The sequence below is a fragment of the Equus caballus genome, chromosome 1 (assembly GCF_041296265.1).
Source record: "Equus caballus isolate H_3958 breed thoroughbred chromosome 1, TB-T2T, whole genome shotgun sequence".
Lineage (NCBI taxonomy): Eukaryota > Metazoa > Chordata > Mammalia > Perissodactyla > Equidae > Equus > Equus caballus.
Genome location: NC_091684.1, coordinates 125,933,736 through 125,946,843, shown reverse-complemented (window position 1 = coordinate 125,946,843; position 13,108 = coordinate 125,933,736). Strand labels below are relative to the sequence as shown.

At 42.0% G+C, this 13,108-nt stretch overlaps 1 protein-coding gene across 16 annotated transcripts in view; it reads left to right on the top strand.

Moving 5' to 3' along the window:
* Positions 1-2,706: 2,706 nt before the first annotated feature.
* The window catches only part of TUBGCP5 (tubulin gamma complex component 5), a 75,975-nt gene continuing 65,573 nt past the window's right edge, over positions 2,707-13,108 (top strand). For 12 of the 16 annotated variants that reach the window (XR_011424565.1, XR_011424552.1, XR_011424567.1 and 9 more), the window contains exons 1-4: positions 2,742-2,937; positions 4,983-5,036; positions 5,371-5,479; positions 12,834-12,930. Coding sequence is in view for 6 of the 16 variants with exons in the window: in XM_070231571.1 (XP_070087672.1) it covers positions 2,792-2,937; positions 4,983-5,036; positions 5,371-5,479; positions 12,834-12,930 (406 nt within the window). In the remaining 10 variants the exon portion in view is untranslated. Of the gene's footprint in view, positions 2,938-4,982; positions 5,037-5,370; positions 5,480-12,833; positions 12,931-13,108 lie in introns of all 16 variants that reach the window. The other 4 variants (XM_070231626.1, XM_070231637.1, XM_070231587.1 and 1 more) reach the window with 3 other exon arrangements.

Below are 13,108 nucleotides of genomic sequence, written 5' to 3'. Positions count from 1 at the left end.
CTCTCAGGTCTCCCTGCCAGGCTCATGGCAGCGCCCCCCGCCCCCCCCCTTTGTGGGCAACTTGGAAATGTTTTGGAGGCCCACTAATGACTTGGGCCCATGCAGGACCATGGCTGTGTCCACTCCACACTCCCCTGCTTCCCTCTCTGGACTGGGTCAGTCCCTGCCAACAGAGTGGGATTTAGGAACACTCAGGTGGGTGCTTCTGACAGCCAGGGCCCTTGTGGGACTGTGGCAAGGCACAGGGCCCCTTCTCAGGCCTCCCTGGCAGGCTGTTTCCATCTCAGCCACTGTAGAGGGATTGAGAAATGTTTTGGGGGGGCACCTGTTTACTTCAGAGTCAGGTGCCAGCCCAGATCGACAGGGAGGCCTGGGGGGCACCCAAGTTCTGGCCATGGCCCCACTTGGATGCACATTCTGAAAATTTTTATGTCTCCTTCCAAAGGGGGCAATCACCAGGGCAGGCCTGCGAGTCTGGGAAGGACACTTCGGCCCGGCTGTGGTCCTGCCTGCGAAATGGCCTTTGGAGGCATCCCCAAAATATTTCTAAGTCTCTCTCTGGCATGGAAAGGCCTAGGAGGGCAGAGAAGCCTGGAGGAGGAGCCGGAATGGGTCCTGGTATTGGGAGCCCCACCCAAAAAGTTTCTAATTCCCCCTCCAAAGGCCAGGACTAGCCCAGTTAGTATAGACAGGCCTGGGAAGTGTACTCTGGGCTGCCCAAAGTTCTGTGTCAGTCCTGGTCATTGGCTGTATCTCCCAAAAATATTTCAAATTTCCCCTCCAGAGATGGACATCACTTCAGGCTGGTCACAGATGAAGGGAAGGACATTACACTTCCCCCAATTTTTTTAAGACCCCTCCAGAAGCCAGGACAGACTTGCCCTGGCATGTAGGCCTGTGCTAGGTATCCCTAGACTGGCACATGTGTGGGGATATTCGACAGAGACACCCCTTAAATATTTCTAAGTCCCTCCAAGGGGGGCATTGAGACAGGCTGGACAAGAAAAGTGTGGACAGCTCCTTTGGCCAGGCTGCAGTCGTGCATGAGACCTGGTTTTGCATGCACTTCCAGAAAATTTATCCAAAGTCCATTCTGGAGGCCACACTGGCCCTTGCCAGCAAGGGACACGTAGCAGTGTGCCAGGACTGTTTGCCATCCTGTCTTCGTATGTAATTTCCAAAAACGTTTCTGCATCCCCTGTAGAGGAGGTGACCAGCCGGGGCCAACCACAGAAGGTGTCTAGGGCTTAATGGTGTTTTAAATGGGGCTCAGTCGTCAGAGCCACCTCTGGAAAATTTCTCCAACCAGAAAGGGACACTGGCCCAGTCCAGCCAGGGAGGCCCGGGAGAGTGGCTCAGGTCCTAGTAAGTCCAAGTCATTGGGAGTGCCCTATTGAAAGTTTTCTAAATCTCCCTCCAGAAGCCAAAACCTACCTGCTGGACAGGGAGGTAGGTAGAGACATACGTACTACACATGTATACTTTGATTTTTTGAGATGTACAACAAGCAATTATAGATTTGGGGTGCTAAGAAATATGCAAGCTGCATACACAGATTTGAGAGTTATAAACACACAGATAGTTGAAACTGGAGAACGAAAGATTGCCCAGGGAGAGTATAAATTCCACTCTGTAGAATCATTTCTACCACATGATTTTCTCCTTACGGGATTTGTGCAATCATATGCAGTCTATGTCTTAGGGAGGTGCTATGGTCTGAATGTTCGCATCCCTCCAAAATTCATATATTGAAATCCCAATGCCCAATGTGATGGTTTTAGGAGGCTGGGCCTTTGGGATGTGATTATGTCACGAGGGTGGAGCCACCATGATTGGGATTAGTGTCCTTGTGAAAGAGGCCCTGGCACCTTACCCCTTCCACCATGTGAGGACACAACCACAAGTCTGCTTCCTGGAAGAGGGCCCTCACCAAACCAAGCTGGCACCCTGATCTCAAATCCCAGCCTCCAGAACTGTCAGAAATAAATTTGTGTTGTTTATAAGCCACCCAGTCTGTGGTACTTTGTTACAGCAGTCCAAATGGACCAAGATAGTTGTTTATCAGCTATCTATTACTACAGAAACACAATATAATAAAACACATGAAAATCTAGATCCCTAAAAGAAAAAAATAAAGCGGTCTATGTAACAGCTTTCAGAATGGTTATGAGCAATAGCTAACGGAAAGTTGACAGCTACAGTTTGAATTAGATGACACCCCACCTTTGGTCAACACGGTTTACAGAGCCCTCCTTCGGCCACTCGGAGTCACAAGCCCGTGAGAGCTGGGAGGGGCAGCGCTCACCTGTGTGCCGCACAACCTGCTTTGCCAACGCCTGCTGCAGTGTAGACCATATAGTGTTGCTTGTGTAGACAGAGGGGAACTGAGAGATCATCAGAGATGACCTCTAAAGGAAGAAAGTGAAGCCTGGAGAAGGAGGGACAACTAACCTGTCATGGTACCTGAACACGCGGGTGCAAAATAGATACACTGAATGAGAACGAACTGACTGCTCTCAGAACATCACAAATTAAACCACCAACCAAGGTTAACCACAGACTACTATTAATGTTAATAATAACGGTTAGCCCTTTGAGGACACTGCTAAACTTAGATGAGACTATAAAACGCACAGCTAGGCCTCCAGCAAGGATCAGCGCCTAGGCTAAACGCGGCGGGAGCGCGAACTCTCGCGAGAGCAGCGCAGCCTCTCAGAGGCACAACGCGGCGGCAGCGCGAACTCTCGCGATAGCGGCTCCAGCTAGTGTGTAACGGCGGGAGAGCAGAGGCATGGCGCGGCCGTGTTTGCTTTGGAGCCGGCTGGACCGACAGCAGGAGCAAGATGTGCGCGAGCTCGTCCGCCGTGTGGCGGGCCTACGGGACGAGGCGGGCCCAGACTTTCAGCTCGCCCTGCACTTCGTCTTGTCCAATTTCAGGTGAGGGGCGCGGCGCCGGGGACAGGAAGGAGTCAGGCGGGACCAGGAGCGCGGCCCGACCCTCGCAGAGCTCCTGCGCTCCCTGCTGCCGCCACAGCTCTGGGCCCCTCGTGCCACTGGGTCCCGAAGCGGGGGACATGCGTGCTGAAGCAGCGGGTTGTGGGTCGGTGGAGGTCAGCCTCCGGCTTTGGAACCGAGTTCCTAGAGTGGGTCTGTCTGTCCTGGTCCCCGCCCCACCCACTGCCCCGAGGGCGGTACACAGAGCTCCACCTGTCTGAAGGGTTGGGTACGTGAAGTGTTAGAGCACAGTAATGATGACATCCTATTTAAAACCGTATTCTCACCGACTTCCTCACCCTGCTCGGGCCACTCCACGTCTCCCATACCCTGCTTTCCTCTTTCTTTTTCCAAAATGCATGGTGTCACACATTGACAAACTTATCTGTGGTTCACTGTCTCCTCACCCCCACCTCCAAGTAGAATGCAAATTCTGCCAGGATCGGGCGTCTTGGTCTGTTTTGTTCATTTCTTATGCCAGCACCTGGAATAGTTCCTGGCACATGGAACTCTAAGCTAACAACAGTTTCTCATGTAATTAATTTTTAAGGATTTATTTAGTTTACACACTTAGGTGAAGTCAGAGCTCCCATTTTTGTTTATGAAAGATGTAAATTAAACAATACTGTTACGATTGTTGACTATAATGGAATTATTACTAGAAGAATATTAGTGATAATAGTCTAATTTCAGTAGAAATCTTGAATAGTAAACAATTTTTAAAAAACTAATCTTGTTTATCAAACTGATCATACGTAAAAATGCCTATTTGGTTTTTAATGAGAATAGACAATGAGTCTAAAAGGCCGCCTAGTTTCTGAAATAAACTCAGTTCCTAAATGTAACTTATAGCTATAACAGTACCTGCCTAAGTCATATAACACAGAGAAGTTTAAATGCTGTAACCCAAATAATTTCTTAATATTTCTAAATGGCGATAGGTAGGTCGACATCACTTTAGAGTTGGGAGAAACATTTTACATGTTGAAAAACTAAATTGTAATAAGTAAAGTGGTGTTCCACTCAGCCATTTACTGGGATAGAATTAGATAGATTATTTATTTATTAGTGTAATTTACTTTTAAGTACAGATTGTTGCCTTTAATACTAAAAAGTGGAAAATAAGAGTTGAGTGAACTATACTATAATTTTATGATGCTTTAGTCCATCGCAAAAATGAACAATTCATGTTTGCGTTTTTAAAAATTGTGAACATGTTTTAGACCCTAGAATTCAGAGATAAGTGAGATATAGCTTCTATCCTTAAAGAAGGCAGACGAAAGTTAATTACATATGATGTAGAATAGTTCTGAACCCAAGGGCCTGGAGATAGAATTCGGATGTTATGAATTTGGACAAGAAAATAACTACACTAACCTCTAACTGAAAAGTAGGGTTTCCTTCAGTTAGGAAGGTAAGCAACAAGCAGTATTAGCTTACCTGTGACTGTGTCACTGGTAGAGATGCATGTATTTCTAAGTATTGTCTACTGTTACTTTAATGGTAGTTATAGACCCACTGCTATATCTTGTTATTTAGTGCTTTAATAAAGAAATATGTCTGTTACTATATCACAAACTTTTAAAAATACTGTATTTCAGTATACTTGGTTTCCTTTGTGATTTAAAAGCATTGTTCTGAGAAGGGGTCCCTAGGTTTCACTGGGTTTCACTGTGGCAATAAACAGATTCAGAACCCTGATATAGAATGTGCTCTGAACTTAGACACAGGGCATTTTGGGAAGACAAAGGAGCCAGAGGACGGGATTGGGGAGGCTCAGGGTGGCCTGTGTCTTGCGGAAAGGGTACTTGAGCAGTCTCTGAGATGCAGTGCTGTTTGCCTTGACAGTAGAGAGATGCAGGGAGAGAGATGCACTCCTGGAAACGTACAGCTGGGTATACGGGGTCTGGAGGGGTGTGGAGGGCTATGAGACTAATCTACTTAGCTGTATAACAAAATTGATATAAGAATTACATTTCCTCTTTTAGATTTCATCATTTCTTGGATGTCAACAGCCACAAGGTGGAAAAGACAATAGAAGGGTAAGTCAGTTTTATATGTATGTATAGATTCAGAAATTAATGTTTTCTTATAGGATTTTTTTTTTAAGATTTTATTTTTCCTTTTTTCTCCCCAAAGCCCCCCAGTACATAGTTGTATATTTTTAGTTGTGGGTCCTTCTGGTTGTGGCCTGTGGGATGCTGCCTCAGCATGGTTTCATGAGTGATGCCATGTCCGCACCCAGGATCCAAACTAGAGAAACCCTGGGCCACTGAAGCAGAGCACGCCAACTTAACCACTCGGCCATGGGGCCAGCCCAAGAATTTTTTTTATTAGTATAGCTTTATAACAGTAGATTTTTTTAATATATTTTAGAATTTATGAAAAATTCATCATTCATTCTGATCTCAGCAAAGCTGCTAGTTGGAAGAGATTAACTGAGGAATTTCTAAATGCATCACTTCCAAGCATAAAAGAAATAAAGGTATGCATTATATTGTGAGGTCTCTGTTGTGTATTTTACCGTTTCCAATCTGATTATTTTCAGTTTGTTTCTGTTAATATTTAAACATTGTGTTTTAGTGTTGTCTACTGGCTAGAGCAGAATCTCCTGGAAATTGACTTAAATAATGCCATCAAACCCACTGCGCCTCAGGCTTGTAATGAAAGAAAAAACATGTTCTTATTTAATCATCTTCTCAGTCCCAACCTACTATGGAAAATGAGATCAGAGATTGGGACAAATAGCACTGTCTAGCTATATTAAAATTTTTAAATGGCTATCATCATCAGCATATGGTAATAGTAACTACCTATATAATACTTACTAGATGCCAGGTGCTGTTCCAAGCACTGTTATATTCAGTCATGGGTCCCCAAGACCACCCTTAGGCTTGATGATTTGCTGGAAGGATTCATAGAACACAAAAAAAGCTGCTATCCTCACTGTTATGGTTTATTACAGTGAAAGGATACAAACTTAAAATGAGCAAAGGGAAAGATGCATAGGGTGAAACCAGGCACAAGCTTCCATATGTCCCTTTCCAGTGGAGTTCATGGGGATGCCCTTAATTCCCCCAGTGACAACACATACAAAGTGTTGCCAACCAAAGAAACTCACCTGAGCCAACAAAAGTGTTTTTGTTGGGGTTCAGTCACATGGACGTGCGCTGCCCTTGTGACTGACCTTAGCTCCTCAATCTCCAGCCCCACAGAGGTCAAACCGAGGACTTTGGCCGATGAAAACAAGCATTCTCATAAGTCAAATTGTTAGCATAAACTCTGGTCAGGCTGTTACAGTGTGGCCCAAAGCCTCTGACATACAAAAGCACTATTCTCAGCAGGCTATTCCAAGGGCTCCGAGGTCATCTCTCAGGAGCCAGTCCAGGGCCATCTCCTTTGAGATGTTCAGGGTTTGGGCAACCCAGGCCTCCTGAATTAACTGTTTATTGCACACTCATTTAATCTTCACAGTAACCTCTGTGGAGTATTATATTATTGGTAGGCTTTCCCTTTGTCTATGCTGTGGGGATTGATATCCTAAGGAAGAAAGCTTTAGATAATTTTTGAAACTGTCCATCAGTTTAAGGAAGGGCTATGAAGGTATTTCTAGAAAAGAGAGAGCTGCAGTGCTCTGAATTCATGCCCTAAGAATTAGAAACACACTTCGGAGGATTGTTCCTGCAAGGGCCATTTTGAAAGAAAAGGGGGCAGATCTTTCTTAGATCTCTTCTTGATTCATTTTATATAGCTTTGTGGGTAGACTGTAGAATTTAGTAATTAGACTCGATAGCACCATAATACTAATAATAGAAATAGTGGCAAGCATTTTTAGAGCACTTACCACCTGTCAGGCACTGTTAGTCCCAAAAATTCTTCTGTGCCAGTGAAAGTACCTATGTTGTGCAGAAGAATTAGATGAAACAGTAAGAGTCACTTCTGATTCCTACTTTGACCTTTTCCTTGCCCTCTCCAGTCATTTTTCTGTACTCTTCCAGCTGTAGGACTCCCTGAACACAGTGGAACGACATGCCCTAGGTTTGCTGGGCCACTTGTTCTGTGTCCTGTACCTGCACTGCCCTTCCTTTCTCTCCTGCCTGAGGAATCTCATCCTTTATATTAAACTCAAGTATTGTCTCTATAGATAGTGTATTTCATTTTTATTATTATGTTTATTATTGCTTATTTCCTGTCTTCCCCTTTAACATGTGAGTTTTACAAGCGTAAGGCTCTGTGTCTGACTCGTCCTCAGGCACCTGGAACAGACTAGACAGTATTTGTTGAAGAAATAAATCTGTGCAGTCCTTTCTGCCCTGCTCTCCCTGTCTGTCCTTGGCTCCTGCCCCACTTACACAGGTGGAGTTGGTTGCCTTTTCTCCTTGCTGTGGCATCTTCAACACATCTGCTGTAGTGTAGCAGTAACTTCACACTTTTTTTTCAGCTTTATAGATATATAACTTTCATACCATAAAAATCCATCCATTGTGAATGTACAATTTACTGATTTATAGTTAATATGTAGTTATGCAACCGTAATCCAGTTTTAGAACATTTTCGTCACCACAGAAGTTTCCCTCAAGCCCTTCTACAGTCATTGCCTGCCCTACCCCAATGCCAGAAAACTACTGATCTGCTTGCTGTATTTATAAATTTGCCCTCGTGGACATTTCATATAAACGAGATCATATAATATGCATTTTTTGTGTCTGCGTCTTTCATGATATTTTTGAAGTTCCTCCACGTGGGGCATGTGCCTGTATTCTATTCCTTTTAATTGCTAAATGGTGTTGCATTGTATGGATATGCTGCATTTTGCTTTTTCACCAATGGATAGCATTCGGATTGTTGCCAGTTTTGGTTAGAATAATGAACTGCTACGAACATTCTCGTGCAAGCTTTGTGTGGACATCAGTCCTCACTCTTCTTAATTTTCTGGGACTAGAGTTGCTGGTTTATGTGGTTAGCTTAGGTTTAACCTTTTAAAAAACTGCCAAATTATTTGCCAAAGTGGCTGTATCATTTTATGTTCCCACTAGAAATGTATAAAGGATCCAGTTTCTCCACATCCTCACCTACACTTGTGATTGTCTTTTTGATTATAGGCATCCTAGAGAGCACGTAGTAATATCTCGTTGTGGTTTTGATTTACATCTCCCTAGTTCCTAATGATGTTGAGCATCTTGTCGTGTGCGTTTTTGCCATCTGTGTGTCTTCTGTGATGTCCATTCACATCTTTTACCCGTTTTCAAATTGGATTGCTTTTCTTATTGAGTCATCAGAGTTGTTTATATGTTCCTCATACAAGTTCTTCTTCAGAAAACTGATTTACAAATATTTTCCTCCAGTCCTCAGCTTGTCTTTTCATTTTCTTAGTGGTATTTTTTTTTGAAGCTCAAAAATGTTTCATTTAATGAAGTCCATTTTATCTATTTCTTTCTTTTATGACTCATGCTTTGGTTTCAAAAGAACTCTTTGCCTAACCCAAAACTATAAAGACTTTTCTCCTGTGTTTTCTTCTAGCAGTTTTAGCACTTCCCTTTAGATCTGTGATCCAATTTGATTTAATTGTTGTATATGTTGTGAGGAAAAGATCTAAGTTAATTTTTTTTACTGATTAATTTCCAGTTGTTCTATCACCATTTGTTGAAAAGACCGTTCTTTACCTATTAATTGTCTTGGCAACTTTTTCAAAAGCAGATTTACTGTAAATCTAATGATTTCTTTCTGGACTCTCAATTGTTTCATTAATCTATATGCCTGTCCTTACACAAATACCACACTGTCTTTATTACTGTAGCTTTATAGTAAGTGTTGGAGTCAGATAATATAAGTCCGCCAACTTTTTCTTTTTCAAAATTTTTGTCTGTTCTAGACCCTTTGAATTTCCATGCATGTTTTAGGATCAGCTAAATTTCTGCAAAAAGCCTGCTGGAATTTTGACAGGGATTGCATTAAATCTGTAGATCAGTTTGGGAAAGTAATGCCATCTGATGGGTTGAACTGTCTTCCCCAAAAAGATATGTTCAAGTCCTATCCCCTGATGTCTGTGAATGTGACCTTATTATAGAGTCTTTGACAATGTAAGCAAGTTCAAATGAAGTCAAACTGTATTAGGATGGGCCCTAATCCGGAGATTGGTGTCCTTATAAGAAAAGAGAAATTTGAACACAGGGAGAACACCATGCAATGACAAAGGCAAAGGTTGGAGTGATGCAGCTGCAAGCCAAGGAACATCAAAGATTGCTAGCAGCTGCCAGAAGCTAGGAAACATTCTTCTCTCAAGCCTTCAGAGGAAGCATGGACTGCCAGCACCTTGATCTGAGACTTCTAGCCTCCAGAACTGAGAGAGAATCCGTTCCTTTTGTTTTAAGCCACACAGTTTGTGGTATTTTGTTATGGCAGCCCTAGAAAACTAATACACAATATTATCAATATTAAATCTTCTAATCCATGAATATGGACGCTATTTATTTAGATCATGTTAAATTTTTGTCAGCAGTTTTCTTTTTCCACATACAATCTTGCATTTCTTTTACATTTATTCCTAAATATTTTATTCTATTTGGTCCTATTATGAATGAAATTGTCTTCTTAATTTCATTTGCAGTTTTCTTGTTGCTAGAATATAAAAATATAATTTATTTTTATGTTGATCTTTGTTTACTTAGCCTTGCTAAGCTCATTTATTCTAGTAATTTTCTTCTGGATTCCCTAGTATTTTCTACACTTAGGATCATTTCATCTCTGAATAAAGACAATTTGACTTCTTCCTTTCCAATGTGAAGTGTTTTCTGTGTGTTTGTTTTTTGGGCTTATTGCTCTGGCTAGAAGCTCCAGGACAATGCTGACTAGAAGTGAGTAGACGTCTTCGCCTTGTTGCCAGTCTTAGAGGGAAAGCTTCAGTTTTAACCATTAATTATGATGTTAGTTGTAGCTTTTTCATAGATGCTGTTTATCAGGTTGAGGATGTTCCCTTTTATTCCTAGTCTGTTGAGAGTTTTTATCATGAATGAGTGTTGGATTTTGTCAAATCTCTTTCTGTGTCTTACAGGTAATCATATTTTTTTTGCCTTGAATTCTATGACTATAATGTGTTACTCAGCTCTGGCTGCCGTAACAAAATACCACAAACTGGGTGGCTTAAAAAGAAATTTATTCTCTCACAATTCTGGAGGCTGGGAGGTCTAAGATTGAGGTGCCAGCCCATTTGGCTGCTGGTGAGGACTCTCCTCCTGGCTTGTAGACAGCTGCTTTCTCCCTGTGTCCTCACATGACAGAGAGAGCTGTCTGGTGTCTCTTCCTGTCCCATCAGACCAGGTCTCTATCCTCATGACCTAATTACCTCCCAAAGGCCATATCTCCAAATACCATCACGTTAGGGGTTAGAGTGTGAACATATTGATTTGAGGGGCACACAAACATTCAGTCCATAACATATGGTGTACTACATTAATGATTTTTGGATCGTAATCTGATTTATTTGTGTGTGGACTGAGAAGTACATTCACACTTAAGGCCATTTTCAAGACTGTCCTGGCTTATACTTTGTGTTGGCTCTCTTTCATCTTCTCTGCGCACGGAGTCAGGCTCCATTGGCGAAGGATGTGTGGGTGGCTTGCGTCCACTCTAGTCTCTGCTGTGCACCTTACAGCCTCTAGTCAACCCAAGACATCTGGAGAGCTTAGCAAACCCCCTTTGGCTGTTTTGCATCCAGGAACTCCCTGATAAACCCTCAGACGTTCTGCTGGCCTGCTACTTGCCCCACACAGGCCTGCAACCACTAGCTCCCCCGCTCACTTGCCATTGCTGTTGCCCACCACTTTAACTGACAGCCGTCAGATTCAAGTGAGCCTCCTCTGATAAGAGGGCAGCAAGGCTGCTAGGTTTCACTTCCTGTCTAGCCCTTGTTGAACTGCTCCTCTGACAGAGGAGAGGGAAAAGGGAGATAGCTCTAGGCAAATACGTGACAAACTCATGCAATTCTCCCCTGAGGTCATTTTCGTGGATAAACGCTTCTCAGCATTTGTATGCCTGTGCTCCATCCAGAAATCCAGAGCACAGAAATGGTTGTCTTTGTCAATCTTGTCCAGCTTTATTGTTACTTTTGAGGGAGAGGATTTGAAGACCACCTCCCTCCATTATGCCAGAACCGAGTCTCTAACCTCACTGTATTTTAATTTATAAATAGATAGAGATATATAGTATCCATAGGAGTTACTCAGTACGTAGCTGTTCATCATCCTCCGGGCTCTAAATGATGTTTGGAGAAGGAGAGTTTGGGGTTGTTTGAAATTCTTGGAGAAATAAGCAAAGACTTTGGCATATCTATAAAACCCCACTGAAACTAGGAAATCTGTTTCTTTCTATCTTTAGATTTCAAAGAATGTGGAAGTGAAGTGATCTCTAAATTTGAGATTCAAGACCACCTCCGGTATAAATGCACAGCACATGGCACTGCCTCTTTCAACATATGTGTACATGTGTTCATTGGCTCTCCAGAGAGGAGCAGGGACTATGCAGAGCTTCAGGAGACAGACCAAAAAGGGGCATGTGACTAATGTGGAGAAAGAGTTCCAGCTTTATTGTAGCCTGTGTTTTTCAAAGGGTGGTGTATTGCTGGTTGACAGGCTATGTTTTGACCAGCAGTGCTAATTTGTAGTTAAGTGATAACCTCAGTTAATGAGTCCTCTAGGTGCCCTTTAGAGATGTTAGCAAAACATGAACAAGGTACAGGAATGGAGGAGTGGCATCATGCAGGTCCTCCTCCCATGACCAAATGCTGCTTTTGTGCACCTCCACACAGCTGCAGGGCAATGCCTTGGTCCAAGGGTTTAGAGCGTGCCTTTGCTTTTCCTCTTCCACCTCTTTCAGGGGCATATAGTTCTTCCAAGAAACAATCTGACATTAACAATTATTACTGAATAATAGATTTATATAGTGAGAGTTATTTTCTTCAAGTATTTACACTTTAGGCCACTTTGTGGAGTAAAAATTCTTTTCTTCGTTAAAGGAATGTCAAGTATTTCCAAGCAGGTGAGAAGTTATCCAAGAAAAGGACAGCTCCTTGCAGTCTTATTGGTGATACATTGCCTTCTCATTCCCAGGAAGTTGACTAGATGTCTGCGGTGTCCCTAGCATCATACTAGGTGGTAGGAATACAGAATAAACGAGAAATGATCATCACTGCCCAAAGAGTTACTTAATTATAATTATGATTATGATAAACACTAAAGACGTACATGAAGTACTGTAGAACATATAATAGGAAAAGCTTATTGCTCTTTAGCCGTCAGAGACTTCCCTTCCCGTTCTTGAATTTAACCTATCTCCTCTCTCCTTTCCAAGCGTAGTTTATGACCTTTAGCACATTTGGGGCTTTTTATTTTCTGGTAGCTTTTGAAATGTGATTTTTAAAATATATTTTAAGTTTAAACCAAACTTAACAGTTGAAGAATAGTTGAAGAAACTCCTCTTCCCTTTGCTCAGTTTACCAGTTGGTATCCTTTCATCTAGAACAGTCCTCAGCCTTTCATTTTCTTGACTTTGACATTTTTAAGAGCACAAACCAGTTATTTGGTAGCTTGTCCCTCAATTTAGGTTTGTCTGACAATTCTTCATTATGATTCAGATACTGCATTTTTCACAGGTCCCTTGTGTGTACACATTTGAACTATAAAAAACGTTTAGAGATTAGGATTTATTTAGGTATAATTCATGTTTTCTCAAACCAGGAAAACAATTGACATAACTGTCATGCAGTTATCTTTTCTTTACTCAGACTGGTTTAGAAAGCTCTCACCAACCTCACTGACTCATATTCTTCACTTTTTGTTTTAAAGACAGATGCACATTACTCCATACTGTCACTTCTTCTGTGTCTGTCTGATTCTCCTTCAAACAGCAATTATGTGGAAACACCAAGAGATAAAGAAGTGGGTACGTTAACAAATGCTTTAATATATAACAAATAAAAGGGAAATTGGTTTTATTACTTATTTACTAGCATGAAATTTTCTAAAAAGTTGTAAAAATCTATGAAACTAAAATATTTGTTGCTTTAGATGGAATTGCAATTGCAAATTTTCATTTAAAACAAATTCTGACTTTGTAAGTT